Source organism: Podarcis liolepis (assembly GCF_965112155.1).
Source record: "Podarcis liolepis genome assembly, chromosome: 10".
In the NCBI taxonomy this organism is placed as follows: Eukaryota; Metazoa; Chordata; class Lepidosauria; order Squamata; family Lacertidae; genus Podarcis; species Podarcis liolepis.
Genome location: NC_139562.1, coordinates 4,609,744 through 4,630,528, shown reverse-complemented (window position 1 = coordinate 4,630,528; position 20,785 = coordinate 4,609,744). Strand labels below are relative to the sequence as shown.

The following is a 20,785-nucleotide window of genomic DNA, read 5'->3' as shown; positions in this document are numbered from 1 at the left end:
CGTTGATCTACCCACACGTAGTTGTTTTCCTTGAGAAACGTAGAGAATAACAGGACATATTTATCCGAAAGTCCTCAAACTTACAAACTTAAAAATTAGCTGATGAAGGTGAATACATTGAAACAGGGCCCTGTCCTGGTTTCCAATCCATAACTGACTTCTGCTCAATGAAAGACCTACACTGGCTCCCAGTATGTTTCCGAGCACAATTCAAAGTGTTGGTGTTGACCTTTAAAGCCCTAAACGGCCTCGGCCCAGTATACCTGAAGGAGCGTCTCCACCTCCATCATCCAGCCTGGACACTGAGGTCCAGCGCCAAGGGCCTTCTGGCGGTTCCCTCACTGCGAGAAGCCAAGTTACAGGGAACCAGGCAGAGGGCCTTCTCGGTAGTGGCGCCCGCCCTGTGGAACGCCCTCCCACCAGATGTCAAAGAGAAAAACAACTACCTGACATTCAGAAGACATCTTAAGGCAGCCCTGTTCAGGGAAGTTTTTAATGTATATTAGTGTATTTTTGGTCTTTGTGGAAGCCACCCAGAGTGGCTGGGGAAACCCAGCCAGATGGGCGGGGTACAAATATATTATTATTATTATTATTATTATTATTATTATTATTATTATTATTATTATTGAAACTGAGTCTCCATCTGCAACCTGATAAAATCATAAGGATCAACATTATTGTCGAGTGAAAAGGAGAAAATCTTTGTAACGAATTATTGTCTTATACATATCTCTTTGAGTTTGCAATCTCTGTTAAGAGTTTGTAATCTCTATTTGAGTTTGTAATCTTTATTAGAATACATACTTTTGAATGGGTTAGTTTTTGTTTCTATCGACTATTGAATTGTGAGTAGGGACCACTCCCACTATTGAAACTTACACTGGCCTGAGTTCTTGGTGTGCTTTTTCCTTAAGATGACTGACCTGCCATTTCCTCTATAAGTCCCCCTCTTGACTCTAGTGGGGAAGATGAACAAAGACCTTTGCAGACCCCAGCTGAGGCTTCGGAGTTCATTAAACTTAAGACTTAAGTTCTATGCAAGCTGAGTTGCTGTTGGGGAAAGTAGAGTGCGCTTGTATCAAGTTTTATTTCAGAACCTCTCTGATTTCTCTTTACACTTGTTTCTGAAGATCTGAACCGACACGAACCTGGGCCCTGCGGCCTCAACAGAACACATGAAAAAGCATTCAGCCGTAAAACAACAACTAACAACACAGTAAATGTAGGATTGGCGTGGAAAGCAGGTTGGGGGTCAGACCGCCTATTGCTCCGCTATAAATCTGGGAAGCGTCTTTCTGCTTCCCTGGCAAGGGCAACTTTCTGCCCAAGTGCCCAGCAATGCGCTCTTTGATGTGCTCCAAAACCGACCAAGTAGTTTCCCAAAGAGCTCAGATGAAGTAGGCAGCGCGATGGCCAGTTCCTGCTCTCCGCCGCAGACATCCCACAAACACAACAAACGCCAACGAAACCAAGAAACTCTACCGGGGAAAATCCTCACTTCCGGTGACGGTGGCTGAAGCTGCTCCCTGGCTCCTGACTGTTTAGGAGCAGCCGGAATAAGCGGATGGGGTTTGAACGCCCTTGCACTGCAGAAAAATTTGGGGGGTTCCTTGTACCTCCGTCTCCACGGCTGGGAGACTGTCCCCTTTAGGAATGCACCAACAACCTCCCGTATCCGGGGATGGGGAAACCCCTGTTTGCGTGGCCCCGCAGCCGGCCAACCCTACTCATTTGGCCCATGAGACCATTTTGACCACCCGCGGCAAAGGCAGAGGGCCAAGAACAGGGAAAGAAGACGCAGCTGGGTCGAAAGGGGGCTTTGCAAGCCCTGACAACCAGCTGGCTCTAGACTGAAGGGCTAGTTATGGGGATGGGTCCTAGAGGTCCATTGCCCGACGCTTATTTCTGGGGTGCATGGGCGCATGTCCAACTCCAGCTCTTCGTTCAGGCTGTTCACAGAACTCTACTCTCAGAAACAGAGCAGGGGAACAACGTTAGCCTTCTGAGAGGACCCCTTTCCCCCCATTTCGGGAGATTCCGGTAGTACTAAACAACCCTGTTCCTCCTCCAGAAGCCCGTGGGGTCCCTCCAAGCGGTATCGCCGGACTCCAGCTCCCATCATCCCTCTGCGCTCCTGGTGGAAGATGGCAGATGGAGTCCAGCAACACCGAAAGCTTCTCCAAAATGGCTTGCCCACGCCGGAACTGAAGTCTGCGCAAAAACCTTCAAGAGGTGCCTGTTTGGAAACGCAACCTCCTCCTTACCCCAGAGACAGAGATTTTCCTGTTTCTCACTGACATTTGCCCAGCCGCAGTCTCAGGATGCCCTGCAGGTACATCTTCAGGTAGCAGGAGAACTCGCTGGGCCTGATGCGCACCTGGGAGTGGCGTGGAAAGGGCTGGCCGCTTAGGCCATGCGCAAAGGGCCAGAACCCGTAGAGAGTGATGCGCTGGCAGAGCTCCAGAGCCAGGCTGACGAAGGCGAAGTTGGGCGAGAGGCACTCGGGCTGGAAGCCCTCACCGGTCCAGTAGCTCCCCAGGGCGTCCAGGAACTGGGGGTTCAAGAAGGAGGCCTGCTGCAGCACGTCCGAGTCCTCCAGCGGGTGCAGAGGGGGGTTCCTGGTGTGGCTTTGGAGGGTGGGGAGGAGGAGGAGGAGGGCGTCTCGGTAGGGGCGCAGGGCATCCGCAAGACGCTTCCGCTGGGAGCCCTGGTACCTGTGGGAGGAGGAAAGGAGAAGGAAGCTGCCTTCAGGAAACAAGTAACACATGTGTGGGGATACATAATAATAATACAGCGGTACCTCGGGTTACGGAGGGACGCGGGTGGCGCTGTGGGTTAAACCACAGAGCCTAGGACTTGCTTATCAGAAGGTAGGCAGTTCAAATCCCCGCGACGGGGTGAGCTCCCGTTGCTCGGTCCCTGCTCCTCCCAACCTAGCAGTTCGAAAGCACGACAAGATAAATAGGTACCGCTCCGGCAGGAAGGTAAACAGCGTTTCTGTGCGCTGCTCCGGTTCGCCAGAAGCGGCTTGGTCATGCTGGCCACATGACCCAGAAGCTGTATGCCGGCTCCCTCGGCCAATAAAGCGAGATGAGGACTGCAACCCCAGAGTCGGCCATGACTGGACCTAACGGTCAGGGGTCCCTTTACCTTTACCTCGGGTTACAGACGCTTCAGGTTACAGACGCTTCACATTACAGACTCCGCTTACCCAGAAATAGTACCTCGGGTTAAGAACTTTGCTTCAGGATGAGAACAGAAATTAGCTCCATTAGCTAAAGTGGTGCTTCAGGTTAAGAACAGTTTCAGGTTAAGAACGGACCTCTGGAATGAATTAAGTTTTTAACCCGAGTTACCACTGTAATAATAATAATAATAATAATAATAATAATAATAATTTATACCTCACCCATCTGGCTTGGTTTCCCCTGCCACTCTGGTTATCTCCCAACAGAATATTAAAAACACGATAAATACATCTAACATTAACAACTTCCCTAAACAGGGCTGCCTTCAGATGTCTTCAAAAGGTCAGATATTTGTTTATTTCCTTGACATCTGGTGGGAGGGTGTTCCACAGGGCGGGAGCCACCACTGAGAAGGCCCTCTGCCTGGTTCCCTGTAACTTGGCTTCTTGCAGGGAGGGAACCGCCAGAAGGCCCTCAGAGCTGGACCTCAGTGTCCGGGCAGAACGATGGGGGTGGAGACGCTCCTTCAGGTATACTGGATGAAGGCCGTTTCCGCACCGGGTACCACCTGACCCTGCTACGCCACTGAGTCCAACATGGGCCTGATGAAGCCAATGCCTCTTCTGATGTGCCGAAACCCCTTTTGCTGGGGCACAGAAGCCCTTTTTCGGCCATCGTTTATGCACAAGGCTCTTTTTAAACAATTAAATCATGAGCTTGTATTGAACACCATTAGCTGTTTCATGAGCTGCTTGGTTTTGTGCTATTCATGTGCTGTTGTGTGTTGGTTGTTTTTTTAAAAACATTTTGCTGATTTTTAAATGCTTTGCTATTCTGGCGAGCTACGCTGAGCTCAGTGTCGCTCTTGGGAGAGCAGGCCAGTACAGTGGCGTAGCGTGGGTTGTCAGCACCCGGGGCAAGGCAAGTAATTTGTGCCCCCTAACCCGTGGATTTGCGCCCCCTAACCCTAACCCCCAGATGTTGCGCCCGGTGCGGCCAGCCCCCCCTGCACCCCCCACGCTACGCCACTGGGCCAGTATCAGTTTGGACCTAATTTGGGGTGAGGCAGCTGCTCAGCGTTGCCAACTGCACCTGCTCCCCAAATGGACAAGACGTCTCAGCGTGCCACCCCCCCCTCCGGCCCCCCACTCCTCTTACTTGGAGTCCAGGCTGCTGAGGTTCAAGGCCACCAGACTCGTCTTGGACCCCACATCTTCCGAGGAATTCCTGGCGGGAGGCAGGCTGAACCTGGATTGCAAGAGGAGAGGGTGAGATGGAAGAAGAAATCAAAGTCTGCATCAGCTCTCATATAAACACTCTCCTATTTACTTATTTCATAAATGTAGGAGATATGCTGCTGTACCACCCCAATATTTAGCTGTTAGAATCTTAGTATAAGGTTACCAAACGTCCCCATTTCCCGGGGACAGTCCCTGGATTTACAAATCAGGCCCCTGACAAAATCCTATCATTTCTACTGAAGTTGAAAAGCGCCCCCCGGATTCATTGAAAAAAATCTGGTAACCTTATCTTAGTAGCAGGTTGAACGTTATTTCTGCATCATTTTCCAGACTAGTGTCTTTTAGATAACCAAGCAGAAGTGGCTGATTAATGAAATCAGCCACGAAATTAAAAGATGCCTGCTTCTTGGGAGAAAAGCAATGGCAAACCTAGACAGCATCCTAAAAAGCAGAGACATCACCTTGCCAACAAAGGTCCGTATAGTAAAAGCTATGGTTTTCCCAGCAGTGATGTATGGAAGTGAGAGCTGGACCATAAAGAAGGCTGATCGCCGAAGAATGGATGCTTTGGAATTCTGGTGCTGGAGGAGACTCTTGAGAGTCCCATGAACTGCAAGAAGATCCAACCTCTCCATTCTGAAGGAAATCAGCCCTGAGTGCTCACTGGAAGGACAGATCGTGAAGCTGAGGCTCCAAGACTTTGGCCACCTCATGAGAAGACTGCCTGGAAAAGACCCTGATGTTGGGAAAGATGGAGGGCACAAGGAGAAGGGGACGACAGAGGACGAGATGGTGGGACAGTGTTCTCGAAGAGACCAGCATGAGTTTGGCCAAACTGCGGGAGGCAGTGGAAGACAGGAGGGCCTGGCGTGCTCTGGTCCATGGGTCACGAAGAGTCGGACACCACTCAACAACTAAACAAATCAAGAGATCTGGGCCGGATCAGATTTAATTTCTATTTGAGAACAATTCCAGAACAATTCCTTCCTTCCTTCCCAGATCTGCTGAACTTGAGCCGAGCAAATTCAGCAGCATGCATTAGCTGAATGAACCATGGCTTTGTGATTCATCCATATATCCAGTTCATAAAATCTATACACCGCTGGATTAAAAAAATAAACCCTCAAAAACAAAATCAATCAGTATGTCCACCAACAAGATTTATTTGTTTTTTAATCAATAACCGAATACTTTCAAAAGTTAAAATAACAACAGGTTGAAAACAGGTTAAAGCTCGCCTCACTTTTTAAAACACCCAGGTAAAGGTAAAGGGACTGCTGACCATTAGGTCCGGTCATGGCCGACTCTGGGGTTGCGGCGCTCATCTCGCTTTACTGGCCAAGGGAGCCGGCGTACAGCATGACTAAGCCGCTTCTGGCGAACCAGAGCAGCGCACGGAAACGCCGTTTACCTTCCCGCCAGAGTGGTACCTATTTATCTACTTGCACTTTGATGTGCTTTCGAACTGCTAGGTTGGCAGGAGCAGGGACCGAGCAACAGGAGCTCACCCCGTCGCGGGGATTCGAACCGCCGACCTTCTGATTGGCAAGTCCTAGGCTCTGTGGTTTAACCCACAGCGCCACCCGCATCCCAAAACACCCCGGTAGGCTGGCCTAAACAATATTTTGGCCAAAAGGGTACTACAGCAAAGGCGCTTGCCTGATCAATCTCAATTGCCAGGGAGTTTCCAAGTGTAGGAAGGAATGTTCCCCCAACATCAAGGGCTCTGAATCACTCTCAAAGAAGAGTTACCTGATTACGAAGTCTGCCTGGTCAATCTCTTTTCCGCAGCGGCTTCTCTGCAGGATCCCGCCATTGCCCACTACGGCACAATGCTCGTACTGAACTTCCGAGAAGGTGGATCTCTGGAGGTTTTGAGGGGAAAGGGAGAGATTTCGAAACATCTGTGTCTTAAAACGTTTTCAAAATCAGCGTGCGAAAGGAATGCCGGGTTTTGTACGCAGGAGTGTGGTCTTGGGCATCCCTGTGACCGCTGGTGGATGTCAGTTTGGCCAAAGGCTGATTCCACCCTGGGAAACCCCAAGGATATGTTATAAGAATTCTAAGGTCTCAAATATAGAAGAAATATTCATAAATGCACACACATCTAAATATAAGAACCATGTGTCTGAAATAGTACGGGAGAGCAATTCTGAAGCCATTTTGGAAATTATAATAATACAGTGGTACCTTGGTTCTCAAACTTAACTCGTTCCGGAAGTCCGTTCCAAAACCAAAGCTTTCCAAACCCAAGGCGCGCTTTCCCATAGAAAGTCATGCAAAACGGATTAATCCGTTCCAGACTTTTAAAAACAAAACCTGAAACAGCGATTTAGCATGGATTTTACGATCTAACGAGACCATTAATCCATAAAAATGAAAGCAATAAACAATGTACTGCAGTCACACAATCAATCCATCAGTTGCAGAGCTGGGTTCCATCAGTCACACACACACACACACACACACACACACACACACACACACACACAAAGAGCTGCAAAAACGCAGAATAAATAGCAAAAACCTCGGCGTAACACTCAAAACAGAAGTGTGGTGCTGAAAACAGAGAACGTCCGACTTCCGAAAAAAGTTCACAAACCAGAACACTTGCTTCCAGGTTTGCAGTGTTTGCGTTCAAAGTTGTTTGGGTACCAAGGCGTTTGAGAACCAAGGTACCACTGCAGTAGTAGTAATAATAATAATAATTTATTATTTATACCCCGCCCATCTGGCTGGGCTTCCCCAGCCACTCTGGGCAGCTTCCAACCAAATATTAAAATACAGTAATGCATCAAATGTTAAAAGCTTCCCTAAACAGGGCTGCCTTCAGATGTCTTCTAAAAGTTTGGTAGTTGTTGTTCTCTTTGACATCTGGTGGGAGGGCGTTCCACAGGGTGGGCGCCACCACCGAGAAGGCCCTCTGCCTGGCTTCCTGTAACTTGGCAGTGAGGGAACCGCCAGAAAGCCCTCGGAGCTGGACGTCAGTTTCTGGGTAGAATGGTGGGGGTGGAGACGCTCCTTCAGATATACAACAACAACAACAACAGTCTTCCGAGCACCTCAGGGAGCAGATCCACCAGCTCAGGTCTCACGGGCACTTTTCGTCCGTCCTTCCCAAAGATGATGTTTGATCCCAGAGGGGTGTTTTCCTTGGTCAGGATGAGCAAGGAGGAAGCATTGCAACAGTGCCCCAGTTCTGCCCTGCAAAGGGAAGGCAGGTTAGGGATGCACTGGGAAAGGCAGGTGGTCCACACACACCCTCGCCTGTCGCCTCCAAGGGCATCTCGCTGAAGGGTATTTTTACCTGTACTGGGCCACAACTGCCGCATCTGGGTCCCACTGGCATTCCTCCGTGAGCAGCACGTGCTCCAAGATATTCTTGTCCTCAGTCCAGATATCCCACTTCTTGACGGCACGGATCCTTTTCTGATTCCTGGACGTCTTGCGGTACTGGAAGCTGCCACCGAGAGACAGAAAGAGAGAAGGAGACCAAAGGCTCTCACGCAGCAGGACTTCGCTTTCTGGTCAGGGCTGTGTGGAATTTCACCTGGTACCTGGTGGGTGTGCTTGTTTAATAAAATTACTACTACTACTACTACTACTACTACTACTAATAATAATAATAATATTTTTCGAAAAGGTTATGCAAGATCGCTGCAAAATACAGTGCTACCAGACACGATCTGATGGCAATATGCATAGACAATGTACAATTGCACATCACTGCCAAACGCAAACAGACATGAAATGAAACCAGGGTAAATAAACCACAGGTAGGCGACTGTGTGGGGGGTAGAGACTGGAACTTTTGTTTTGTTTTGTTTATTTGTTTATTAAATTTGCACGTTGCCCTTTATCTGTAGACCGTGGGGCAGTTCACAGCATTCTATCACCTATCTATCTATCTGTCTGTCTGTCTGTCTATCTATCTATCTATCTATCTATCTATCTATCTATCTATCATCTAAATCTACAGTGGTGCCTCGCAAGACGAAAAGAATCCGTTCTGTGATTCTCTTCGTCTAGCGGTTTTTTCGTCTTGCAAAGCAAACCCATTGACGGATTAGCGGATTAGCGCTATTAGCCGCTTATCTGCTGATCGGATCAGCTGATAAGCGGCTTAGCGGCTTAGAAAAAGGGGGGGAGGGGAAAAAACCAGCAGGAACTCGCAAGACATTGTCGTCTTGCGAAGCAAGCCCATAGGAAATTCGTTTTGCGAAGCACCTCCAAAACGGAAAACTCTTTCGTCTAGCGAGTTTTCCGTCTTGCGAGGCATTCGTCTTGCGGGGCACCACTGTATGTCAATATCTATCTATCTATCTATCTATCTATCTATCTATCTATCTATCTACAATCTATCTATCTATCTATCTATCTATCTATCATCTATCTCTATCATCTAATCTATCATCTATCGATCATATCTATCTATCATCTGTCTACTATCTATCTATCTATCTATCTATCTACCATCTATCATATCTATCTATCATCTATTTACTATCTATCTATATCTATCTATCTATCTATCTATCTATCTATCTATCTATCTATCTATCTATCATCTATCTATCTCTATCATCTATCTCTATCATCTATCTCTATCTATCTATCATCTATCTATCTATCTATCTATCTATCTTTCTATGATCTATCTATTATCTATCTATCTATCTATCTATCTATCTATCTATCTATCTATCTATCATCTATCTATCAATGATCTATCTATCATCTATCTATCTAATCTATCATCTCTCTATCGATATTACATGATAAAAACAAAAACAAACCAATAAGCCCCTCCCCCAAACACATTAAAAGGGGAATAAGATGTTAATCAGCCCAAGGCCTGGTTGAAAATGAACATTTTCACCCGGCCCCTAAAGATATGTAATGCTGGGAATTGTAGTATGGGGGCGCAAGGTTGGCGCAGGCTCGCTCCCGGTGCTTAGATGGAGAGAAGGTAGAGAGGTGGTAAAGTTTTTGAAGCCGCGGGCAGGAATTTGAGATGGGACCAGAAAAGAGATGGTAGCGGAGGTGGATTTTGGGTCGCAAGCCGGAACAAGCCCCCGTGTCGCTCGTGACCTCTAGCGTTGGGCTGTGTCAAAACTCACTTTCCGAAGAAGAGGTTCTTAGATTCCAGCAGCCAAATCAGTTCCTGGCATTCCTTCTGCTCTTGTATTTGAGCCCATTCTCTGGAAAAGGAAGCCGGAGGCAGAAATAATAATATAATAATAATTTGTACCCTCTGGCTGGGTTTCCCCAGACACTCTGGGCTGCTTCCAACAAAGACCAAAAATATACTAAAATGTCACACATTAAAAAAGCCCTGAACAGGGCTGCCTTCAGACGCCTTCTGAATGTCAGGTGGTAGTTTATCTCTTTGGCATCTGGTGGGAGGGCGTTCCACAGGGCGGGTGCCACCACCGAGAAGGCCCTCTGCCTGATTCCCTGTAGCTTTGCTTCTTACAATGAGGGAACCGCCAGAAGGCCCTCGGAGCTGGACCTCAGCGTCCAGGCAGAACGATGGGGGTGGAGACACTCCTTCAGATATACTGGACCGAGGCCGTTTAGTGCTTTCAAGGTCAAAACCAACACTTTGAATTGTCCTTGGAAACGTACTGGGAGCCACTGTAGGTCTTTCAAGACCAGTGTTATATGGTCTCGGCGGCCGCTCCCAGTCATCAGTCTAGCTGCCACATTCTGAATTAATTGCAGTTTCTGGGTCACCTTCAAAGGTAGCCCCACGTAGAGTGCATTGCAGTAGTCCAAGCGGGAGATAACGAGAGCATGTATCACTCTGGCGAGACAGTCTGCGATCAGGGAGGGTCTCATCCTGCATACCAGATGGAGCTGGCAGACAGCCGCTCTGGACACAGAACTGACCTGCGCCTCTATGGACAGCTGTGGGTCCAAAATGACTCCCAGGCTGCGCACTCAATTTTAACTCATGAGCTATTGCTGCAATCTGCTCCGATTGTATATTTTACCTTTATGAACACTGTTTTCATGGTGTTATGTTATCTGAGCTGGTCTTTGGCCGTAATAAATTATCTAACCCCTGCCTTTAATCCTCGGAAACGTACCTTGCTCTATGCAGCAGCAAGAGGGCCACCCCCAGGAAAAGCAAAAAGCAGACTGGTCCCAGGGCCAGAGACCATTTCCGTGGCAGGCAGTTCAAGGACATGATGGCACGAACCCCTGGCACCAAGAGAAATAATAATAATAATAATTTATTCTTTATCCCCCACCCATCTGGCTGGGTTTCCCCAGCCACTCTGGGCGGCTTCCAACAGAATATTAAAATACAATAGAAACAAGCCTGTTTAGTCTGGGGAACAGTGGACGGAGAAGGGGCACAGTATAGCAAGAAAACTGCAGAGAAAATATTATTATTATTATTATTATTATTATTATTATTATTATTATATAATTTTTAATTGAGTTTTCCATATTTAATCACATTTTATTACATAAATCTATCACCTTAGGCATTGCTCAAACAGAGCACCTTCCCTCCCTCTTTCTGACTTCCAAACATCTTTTAATAAATTCTTAGCATTTCTATAACCACTTTTCCCCTTCTTTTAACATTTCACCTCAATATATGTAAAATAGCTCCTTGTTTTAACATCGCAAAACATTTCAGCTCAAACCTAGAAACGTTTTCAAATGTCTACAATTTTGAAAACAGCAGAGGAAATATTCCGTCCTGCCGCAAGCCTCGTTTAATCAGCAAACTTTTTCAGCAGGGGGCCTGTCCGCTGTCCCTCAGACCTTGTGGGGGGCCGGACTGTATTTTGGAAAAAAATAATAATGAACGGATTCCTATGCCCCACAAATAAGCCAGAGATACATTTAAAATAAAAGGACACATTCTACTCATGTAAAAACATGCTAAGTCCTGGACTGTCCAGGGGCCAGACTGAGAAAGCGATTGGGCCGGATACGGCCCCTGGGCCTTAGGTTGCCTACCTGTTATGTACTGAGTTGAATAGGATTCAAAATGCAGTAGCGTGATTGGTCCTAGAACAATAGGATCCAGAATGCAGCAGTCTGTTTGGTCCTAGAACAATAGGATCCAGAATGCAGCAGTCTGATTGGTCCTAGAACAATAGGATCCAGAATGCAGCAGTCTGATTGGTCCTAGAACAATAGGATCCAGAATGCAGCAATCTGATTGGTCCTAGAACGATAGGATCCAGAATGCAGCAATCTGATTGGTCCTAGAACAATAGGATTCAGAATGCAGCAGTATGATTGGTCCACAGGAGCCACCCAATCCAGCTCCAGATGAAAGTGAATCCGCAACCTGATTGGCCTACAGGAGAATCCCGGAATTAGCCAATCACGTGGGGCCTATTGTGTAAATAATGTATATAAAGCAGACATTTTGGGGGAACTGGCATTCCTCACTACTATGAGCTGAATAAAGAGCATGAAATCCACTCTCGACTCCAAGTACCCACTACCCATGGCCAAGATGATGAAGGATCTTGAAACCAAGCCTGATGAGGAACGGTTGAAGGAGTTGGGGGTGTTTAACCTGGAGAAGAAGAGGCTGAAAGGAGATATGAGAGCCATCTTCCAATATCTTAAGGGCTTTCACGTGGAAAAAGCTTGTTTTCTCCTGCTCTGGAGGGTAGGACTCGAAACCATTACAGTATTATTATTATTATTATTATTATTATTATTATTATTATTATTATTGAAAATGGGAGCAAGGGAAAGCAGGGTGTGGTTTTTGTAAACCGCTCTGAGGTCTTCTCACGACGCAGCGGCGTGCAAATCTGGTTCAATAACAACGATGTATTCATCCAAATCGATTTGACGACCTTTGATGAATTAAGCCTCCCTTTGCAACCTGGCACCCTCCTGCCGCTTCAGTGGTTATGGGTGCGCAGAGGGTCACCCATCTCTCTGCCTCACCCACCTCGCAGGGTCATCGTGAGCGTAACACAGAGAGAGGGAGAACTGCCTAGGCCACCTTGAGATTCCGGGAGGAAAATAATAATAATAATAATAATAATAATAATAATAATAATAATTATTATTTATACCCCGCCCCTCCGGATTCAAAAGCCGGGCTCAGGGCGCTAACAACAAATCTAAAACACTTTAAAACCCTTAATTATAAAAGCAGCATAAAATACAGTATGAAAACATGAATAACAATAAAATTCAAAAATTCAATTAGAGCTAGCTGGTGGGATTTAAATGCAATAAAAGCGATGGTGGTGCAGGCAGGCAGCTAAATTTAGCAAACAGGAAGACCCCTCGTATTTCTTTATCCCCCCCTAAATTTATTATTTTTCCAAATTTATAGCAAACATAAAAGAAAAAACATTACATTACAAAATATTTATATAAAAAGACACAAACAAACAGACAAACATTTATCTTAACTGTATTTCTTTTGGGAATGGGGGAACAAAAAAACCCAAGCTTTTTTTAGTTTTTGCTAAGAAATAGAGATGAACGGAGCAGGGTGCACCATTTGAACCCAGGACCGAGCAAAAGAGTTCCAACCATCCCTCCACCTGCCCCATTTTACGTACCACCAGCCCAAGGAGATGCTTGGGGGCTGCCTTCCCCTTGTGTGGAGCTGAGCAGGTCCCCCCCAGTTCTTCCTGGCCCAATCCCCACATGCAGAAACCCTAACAAGGGACAAGTGGAGCCCTCGGAGGTCAGAACCAAAATGGGCTCAGCCCGGCCTGTCCCATGGGTTCTTATACCAAGCAGCCGGCCAATCAGGGACCCCCAAGAGCAGCCGTGTCCTTCTGGCCGGCCAATGGGCCACTAGCGTGCTGCTGGAGGGCGTGGCCTGCAGCGGGTTCTGGGCGTAGCTCTCATTTGAATGGCATGGCTTCCTTCCCCCCCCCCAAACAACTGCAAAGAATCATGGGAACTGTAGTTGCGGACACACGACTCAGAACTACGTTTCACGGCACCCTAGAAACTAGGCTTCCCAGGATCCTTTGCCGGGCGGGGGGAAATGCACTTTCGGTGCGTGGCGTGTTTGTTTGGCGTGGGAAGATAATAATAATAATAATTTATTATTTATACCCTGCCCATCTGGCTGGGCCTCCCCAGCCACTCTGGGTGGCTTCCAACAGAACACTAAAATACAATAGTCTGTTAAACATTAAAAGCTTCTCTAAAGAGGACTAACTTCAGATGTCTTCTAAATGTCAGGTAGTTGTTCTTCTCTTTGACATCTGGAAGGGAGAGCGTTCCACAGGGCGGGAGCCACCACCGAGAAGGCCCTCTGCCTGGTTCCCTGCAACTTGGCTTCTCGCAGCGAGGGAACCGCCAGAAGGCCCTCGGCGCTGGACCTCAGCGTCCGGTCAGAACGATGGGGGTGGAGACGCTCCTTCAGGTCTACTGGGCCAAGGCTGTTTAGGGCTTTCAAGGTCAGCACCAACACTTTGAATTGTGCTCTATGCATCTCCGGCTGCTCACCTAGAATCTTAGAATCATAGAGTTGGAAGAGACCACAAGGGCCATCGAGTCCAACCCCCTGCCAAGCAGGAAACACCATCAGAGCACTCCTGACATATGGTTGTCAAGCCTCTGCTTAAAGACCTGCAAAGAAGGAGACTCCACCACACTCCTTGGCAGCAAATTCCACTGTCGAACAGCTCTTACTGTCAGGAAGTTCTTCCTAATGTTCAGGTGGAATCTTCTTTCTTGTAGTTTGGATCCATTGCTCCGTGTCCGCTTCTCTGGAGCAGCAGAAAACAACCTTTCTCCCTCCTCTATGTGACATCCTTTTCTATATTTGAACATGGCTATCATATCACCCCTTAACCTCCTCTTCTCCAGGCTAACCATGCCCAGCTCCCTTAGCCGTTCCTCATAAGGCATCGTTTCCAGGCCTTTGACCATTTTGGTTGCCCTCCTCTGGACACGTTCCAGTTTGTCAGTGTCCTTCTTGAACTGTGGTGCCCAGAACTGGACACAGTACTCCAGGTGAGGTCTGACCAGAGCAGAATACAGTGGCACTATTACTTCCCTTGATCTAGATGCTATACTCCTATTGATGCAGCCCAGAATTGCATTGGCTTTTTTAGCTGCCGCGTCACACTGTTGGCTCATGTCAAGTTTGTGGTCAACCAAGACTCCTAGGTCCTTTTCACATGTACTGCTCTCAAGCCAGGTGTCACCCATCTTGTATTTGTGCCTCTCATTTTTTTTGCCCAAGTGCAATACTTTACATTTCTCCCTGTTAAAATTCATCTTGTTTGTTTTTGCCCAGTTCTCTAATCTGTCAAGGTCGTTTTGAAGTGTGATCCTGTCCTCTGGGGTGTTAGCCACCCCTCCCAGTTTGGTGTCATCTGCAAATTTGATCAGGATGCCCTTGAGTCCATCATCCAAGTCGTTGATAAAGATGTTGAATAAGACCGGGCCCAAGACAGAACCCTGTGGCACCCCACTAGTCACTTTTCTCCAGGATGAAGAGGAACCATTGATGAGCACCCTTTGGGTTCGGTCAGTCAGCCAGTTACAAATCCACTGAGTGGTAGCATAGTCAAGACCGCATTTTACCAGCTTCTTTACAAGAATATCATGGGGCACCTTGTCGAATGCCTTGCTGAAATCAAGGTAGGCTACATCCACTGCGTTCCCTTCATCTACCAGGCTTGTAATTCTGTCAAAAAACGAGATCAGGTTAGTCTGACATGACTTATTTTTCAGAAATCCATGCTGACTATTGGTGATCACAGCATTCCTTTCTAGGTGCTCACAGACTGTTTGCTTAATGATCTGCTCCAGAATCTTCCCTGGTATTGATGTCAGACTGACTGGGCGATAATTATTTGGGTCCTCTCTTTTCCCCTTTTTGAAAATAGGGACAACATTTGCCCTCCTCCAGTCTGCCGGGACTTCGCCTGTTCTCCAGGAATTCTGAAAGATGACTGCCAGTGGTTCTGAGATCACATCTGCCAGTTCTTTTAATACTCTTGGATGCAGTTCATCTGGCCCTGGAGACTTGAATACATCTAAACTAGCCAAGTATTCTTGTACTATCTCCTTAGTTATTCTGGGCTGTGTTTCCTTTGCTGAATCATTTGCTCCAAATTCTTCAGGTCGGGCATTGTTTTCTTTATTGGAGAAGACTGAGGCAAAGAAGGCATTGAGGAGTTCAGCCCTTTCTGTGTCCCCTGTTTGCATTTCACCATCTTCTCCTCGGAGTGACCCCACTGTTTCTTTGTTCTTCCTTTTGCTACGAACATACCCATAAAAGCCTTTTTTGTTGCTTTTAACCTCTCTAGTAAGCCTGAGTTCATTCTGTGCTTTAGCTTTTCTGACTTTGTGTCTAAATTACACGGTGCAGCCATAAAACCACTAGCACATTTGCAACGCTAAGCAGGGTCCGGTATAGTTTCAAATTGGATGGGGGACTGCGTGTCGAGATTCCTGCGTTGCAGGGGGTTGGTCTGGATGACCCTCGGGGTCCCTTCTGACTCTACAATTCTATGATTCTATTTAGCAATTTATTACTGGCTTCCGAGGGGTTAGGCCAGCCGTCGTTCGTTTGCACTGTTGCAGAGTGTGTCAGCTGGGGTTGCTGGACCTCCAAGGTCGATTTGACATATCCAGGTTTTCCTGCCTCCCCTCCCCCCCCCAGGTGTATGGAGAACGCCTTGAAACTCCAGGTGTGCAAGAACACCTTTTCCACCCAGGTTTCGTAAGCAGGCGAGACGGAATGGTCCCGTTTTTCGAAACTGCCCTCGGGCCATGAATCTCACCAGGGGACGCCAGGCCACAAATTTGCTCACATCCGCCTACTTTGCAGGGTTGTTCTGGGGATTAAATTGATGCACACAGAGACCTATAAGCTCAGCTAACTAGCCAGGCTAGGGGCCTTGTGGCTATTGTTTCTTTGTAGTGCCTTATCTTGTGAAACCACATGCCAAAGGTGTCTGCATAAGAAAGGAACAGTCACCAATCAGAAGCTGCGCCTTGGTTTTTGAACATTCCTGAAGTCAAAGAGACTTCCAGAACGGGTTAAGTTTGGCGCTTTTGTCTTTGTTATTTATTTTGCATTTTTGCTTTTGAGGCTTTTCCGGTTAATTTGTTTTTGTGACTGTGTGGAACCCCAGTTCAGCTACCGATAGATCGATTGTGTGACTGCGGAAATGGATAAAAGCCCCCCATCCAAACAATGACTATCATCAGTGCAGGTAAGGGTTTATTTTATTTTATTTTATTTTAACTTACTTATTTATTTATTTTACAGTACAGCACATTGATTATTGCTTTCATTTTATGGATCGATGGTCTCGTTAGATAGTAAAAATCCATGTTGAATTGCTGTTTTAGGGGTTGTTTTTAAAAGTCTGGAACGGATTAATCCGTTTTGCATTGCGTTCTATGGGAAAGTGCACCTTGGTTTTGGAACACTTTGGTTTTGGAATGGATTAAGTTTGAGAACCAAGGTTCCAGTGTATCTGCAACGAAATGAGCGCCTGGGACTCCTCCCTGACGAGAAGAGACATTTCACTGTGGTGGGCTGGCAGAAGAAGACCCCTGAAAAGAGTGCCTCCTCCCCCAGCCCACATTTGTGGCTTCCCACCTCTGGTGGAAGGTTACAAAAAGGAAAGATCTCGAAGTGGAGCCACTATAATAAGATTTTTAAGGTCTTAGATATATAATAAATGTACCAAGCAAACCACATGTCTGGAGCAGCACAGGAAGACCGTCCTGAAACCATTTTGACTCCCAAGCTGACCAAATGTTTCTCTGCAAGGACGCAGGAGGTGAAAAAAAACCTTCCTTGTTACAGGAATCTAGTAATCACCATTTCAAAGGCTGACAGACTACAGTGATACCTCTGGTTGCGAACAGGATCCATTCCGGAGGCCCGTTTGCAACCTGAAAAGAGAGAAACCTGAAACGCCGTATCTGCGCAGGTGTGTGGTGCAATTTGGCGTTTCTGCGCATGTGCGAGCGGCGAAACCCGGAAGTAACCCTTTCAAGTACTTCCGGGTCGCTGCGGGAAGCAACCTGAAAAGACGTAACCTGAAGCATCCGTAACATGAGGTATGGCTGTACCAGGAAAAGGCAATCAGATAAGGCATTATCAGATAACCTGCCAGACAAGAGATAAACAACACACTCAGATTTCTGTTGTAGACTGCCTTTTCTGTGATGTAGGTATGATGTTTGTGGGGGGTGGTCTTGGATTACACCCCTTCTGTGATGTGTGTATGATTTATGGAGGGGTGGTCTGGAGCTCCAGGGCAGGGAATTTAAAATGTCTATATAAGGGCGGGCACACCTGGGTTCTGGGTCCTCCTCCTTTCCTACGTGTAAGAGGAGCACCCTGTTGCAACAGCTTTAATAAAGATCCGGCTTACTAGCTGCTTTGCTTCTCAATATTCTCTTGTTGGCCTCTGTTATTTTCTCCTACCAATAGGGAACCCACTTAAGGACTCTATAAAGGCTCTTGGATACCCCATAAGGGGAAAAGGGCAGGTTTTGTTTACAACACCACTGAGCATCAGTTCCAGGGCAACCCGAGAGAGATCAACGGCCGAGAGCTACGGAGATAGTATAATACATATTTATTTTTAACATCAATTGACTTATTCTTCCAGATCACCCTTCCATCTGTCAGGATCACAGAGTGCTTAACCATAAGCGCATGAGAATGGCAACGAAAACATCAACAAACCAACAGCCAAGCCGATACGCGGCCGGCCAAACAGTAAAAAGAACGGCCGCAATGGGATTTCAGCGGCAAACGGGGAGTTTGCATTTCGGCGGATCTCGCCCAGTACGCCTCCAAAGGCTGAAGCGAAAAGACAAGTCTTAAGGGGAAGAAGAAGATCGCTAGCAGAGGCGGGTGACTTCTCCGGCCGTTGCAGAGAGAGAGTAGCTTGTGGCCCCGGCAGAGACAGTGGCCGGAAGACCAGGCCCACACCGTGCGCCTTCGTAGGGTAAGATGCACCCCTTGACGAGAGATGTCCGTGGATGCTGTTTTCGTGAGGGCCTCTGGAGAGGGGCGCCTGGACCCGGGATTGCTGCCTGCTTCATTCCACCGACTTCTTGCACAGACACTGGTACTTGCGGCTGCATTCAAAGATGTACGAATCGCCATTTCTGAAGTTGACGCAGATGTCCACCAGGGCGGAGACGTGCTGCCAGCCTCCAGACCTGTTAGGGATAAGGAAGCTTAGCCTATTTTATTTTTTAATGCAATTCCTGGGGTCGGGGAAGCAGGCTGCCATAGCGAATGGGAAGAATCTGCTGCAAGCAGAGATTGTGGGAGATAACTGCAATTCGCACAGCAAGGAGCTACTACTAAAGCATTTGCTAACAGCTACCTGCCTAGTTGAAGGGTCGCGGGTGGTGCTGTGGTCTTAACCACTGAGCCTCTTGGGCTTGCTGATCAGAAGGTCGATGGTTCGAATCCCCGCAACGGGGTGAGCTCCTGTTGCTTGGTCCCTGCTCCTGCCAACCTAGCAGTTCGAAAGCATGCCAGTGCAAGTAGATAAATAGGTACCGCTCCGGCGGAAAGGTAAACAGCGTTTCCGTGCGCTGCTCTGGTTCGCCAGAAGTGGCTTAGTCATGCTGGCCACACGACCCGGAAGCTGTACGCCGGCTCCCTTGGCCAGTAAAGCAAGATGAGCAGCGCAACCCCAGAGTCGGCCATGACTGGACCTAATGCTCAGGGGTCCCTTTACCTTTACCTGCCTAGTTGCAGCTTCTGCATCCGCTATTACAGACTGGTTTTAAAAAGCTTTATTCATAACCAGATAAACGGACCCACCAACTCTGGGTTCTCAGAGGGGAAGCGGAAATTTTGGGCTACCCAACTGTCTGGTGGGTCTTGTGTTTTTTATTAGCTTATTTAGGGACACAGCCTCACTGGTGGCAAATTCCACCCAATTATGATTTTGCCTGTCACTGTTTTTCCATTATATGAGTTTTTCATCCCCTGTTTATGTCTTGGCTTGGAATACTGATGTATCACCTCTTTTGAACAAGTTTCTTCAAAATATGTAGTGCGTAGAGTCAAACCTCGGTCGTCGAGCCTAATCCGTTCCGGAAGACCGTTCCGAAACGTTTGACAACCAAGGTGCGGTTTCTGATTGGTTGCAAGAGCTTCCTGCACTCAAGCGGAAGCTGCGTCGGATGTTCGGGTTTCGAAAAAGGTTCGGAAACCGGAGCATTTACTTTTTCTGGCGTTTGGGAACCAAAACATTAGAAAATGGAGCCGTTTGAGAACCGAGGTTTGACTGGACTGTCGTAAGAAATTACCAGAAAGACCCTTGGCCAATGCAGCTACTCCCCGCGCTCAAAGGACTTGTGTAGATCTCCGAGAGCCCTCACAATAGAACACAGTCTTTTCATCATTATTATTAGTTCAGTATTATATGTAGGCAAAACCATTATACATCAAACACCCTTGCTTCTCGTGCAGAAAAAGGAGGAGACTCACATCCTGATGTGCAGATTTGCCCCGTCGGCCCACTTCCAGATTCTGTCGGACGTGTTGTACATCAGGCCGATCCAGTAGCTTCCACCTCGGAACCGGTTGTTGTGCAACATGAACCAGTCCGCCGTCTGCGACAGCAGGAATTCCTGTGGGAGAAGGAACCCCCAAGGCCCATCATGTGGGGCGCATCATGCAGGGCTGCCAGAATTTTGCAGGCTGTCTTACCTATAGAGGTTAGTGACGCAGGGCGCCAGGGCGCCAAGTTCTGGAGGGCGCCAGGGAAGAGGCGGAGGCTGGACGTGGCACCTCCCAGCATTAGCTTGCCGCCCTCACCCGCCTCCGCCATGCCACGCCGAAGCTGTGCCGCGCCCGGAGTCTCCACCTGCCGTGGCCACTGCGGCACAAAGTGGCCAGCTGAACCAGGAGCTGTCACTTCCAGCCTCCACCTCTTCCCCACCGGAGGAGCTGCCCTCCAGCCACTGCCCACCTCCTCCAGCCCCACAAAGCTGGGCTCGTCGCCGGCAGGGCAGTGCAGTCCTCCCTAAAAAAGGTCAGCAACTCTGGGAAACGTGGGGGGTGGGGTGGGGGTGTTGCACCGGAGGGATCTTTGCACCACGGCGCCAGATATGTTTAAGGCGGCCCTGGGAGCATGCAAGTGCACACCAGGAAACTCAGGTTTACACAAGCAAAGCGCTCTGTCACTCTAGCACAACACTTACAAAAACCCAGACTTTTTGCAGTTAGGAAAGTGATGGGGAAAGGCACTGAAAAGCCTGGCTGAACAACTGATTAACAGAAAGATGGATGTAGAAATCCCTGCCTATCTATATCAGGCAGGAGGCTTAACTATTTTCTCTTTTCACGGCTTTTTTGGCTGTGGCCCCGATCTGGCGGAACGC

The 20,785-nt window shown here is 47.8% G+C and overlaps 3 protein-coding genes across 3 annotated transcripts in view; 1 reads left to right on the top strand and 2 right to left on the bottom strand.

The window, feature by feature from the left end:
* LOC310688141 (cadherin-related family member 5-like) overlaps positions 1-20,785 on the top strand; it is a gene marked incomplete at its 5' end in the record, with an annotated part of 153,446 nt that overhangs the window by 54,381 nt on the left and 78,280 nt on the right. The gene's annotated exons all lie outside the window — the stretch shown is intronic.
* On the bottom strand, positions 1,072-13,124 carry LOC310686936 (alpha-N-acetylneuraminide alpha-2,8-sialyltransferase-like). The gene is given in 9 exon segments (XM_083461486.1): positions 1,072-2,717; positions 4,350-4,439; positions 6,185-6,297; positions 7,495-7,636; positions 7,740-7,892; positions 9,553-9,633; positions 10,525-10,639; positions 12,997-13,029; positions 13,032-13,124. Coding segments are annotated over 9 exon segments (1,206 nt in total). The 5' UTR covers positions 13,087-13,124; the 3' UTR covers positions 1,072-2,293.
* Positions 17,995-20,785, bottom strand: part of LOC310686988 (C-type lectin domain family 1 member B-like) — a 12,049-nt gene continuing 9,258 nt past the window's right edge. The window contains exons 5-6 of the mRNA XM_083461584.1: positions 19,890-20,032; positions 17,995-18,601 (exon numbers count right to left, since the gene is read on the bottom strand). Of these exons, the coding sequence (XP_083317710.1) occupies positions 18,478-18,601; positions 19,890-20,032 (267 nt within the window). The 3' untranslated portion in view covers positions 17,995-18,477. The remainder of the gene's footprint in view (positions 18,602-19,889; positions 20,033-20,785) is intronic.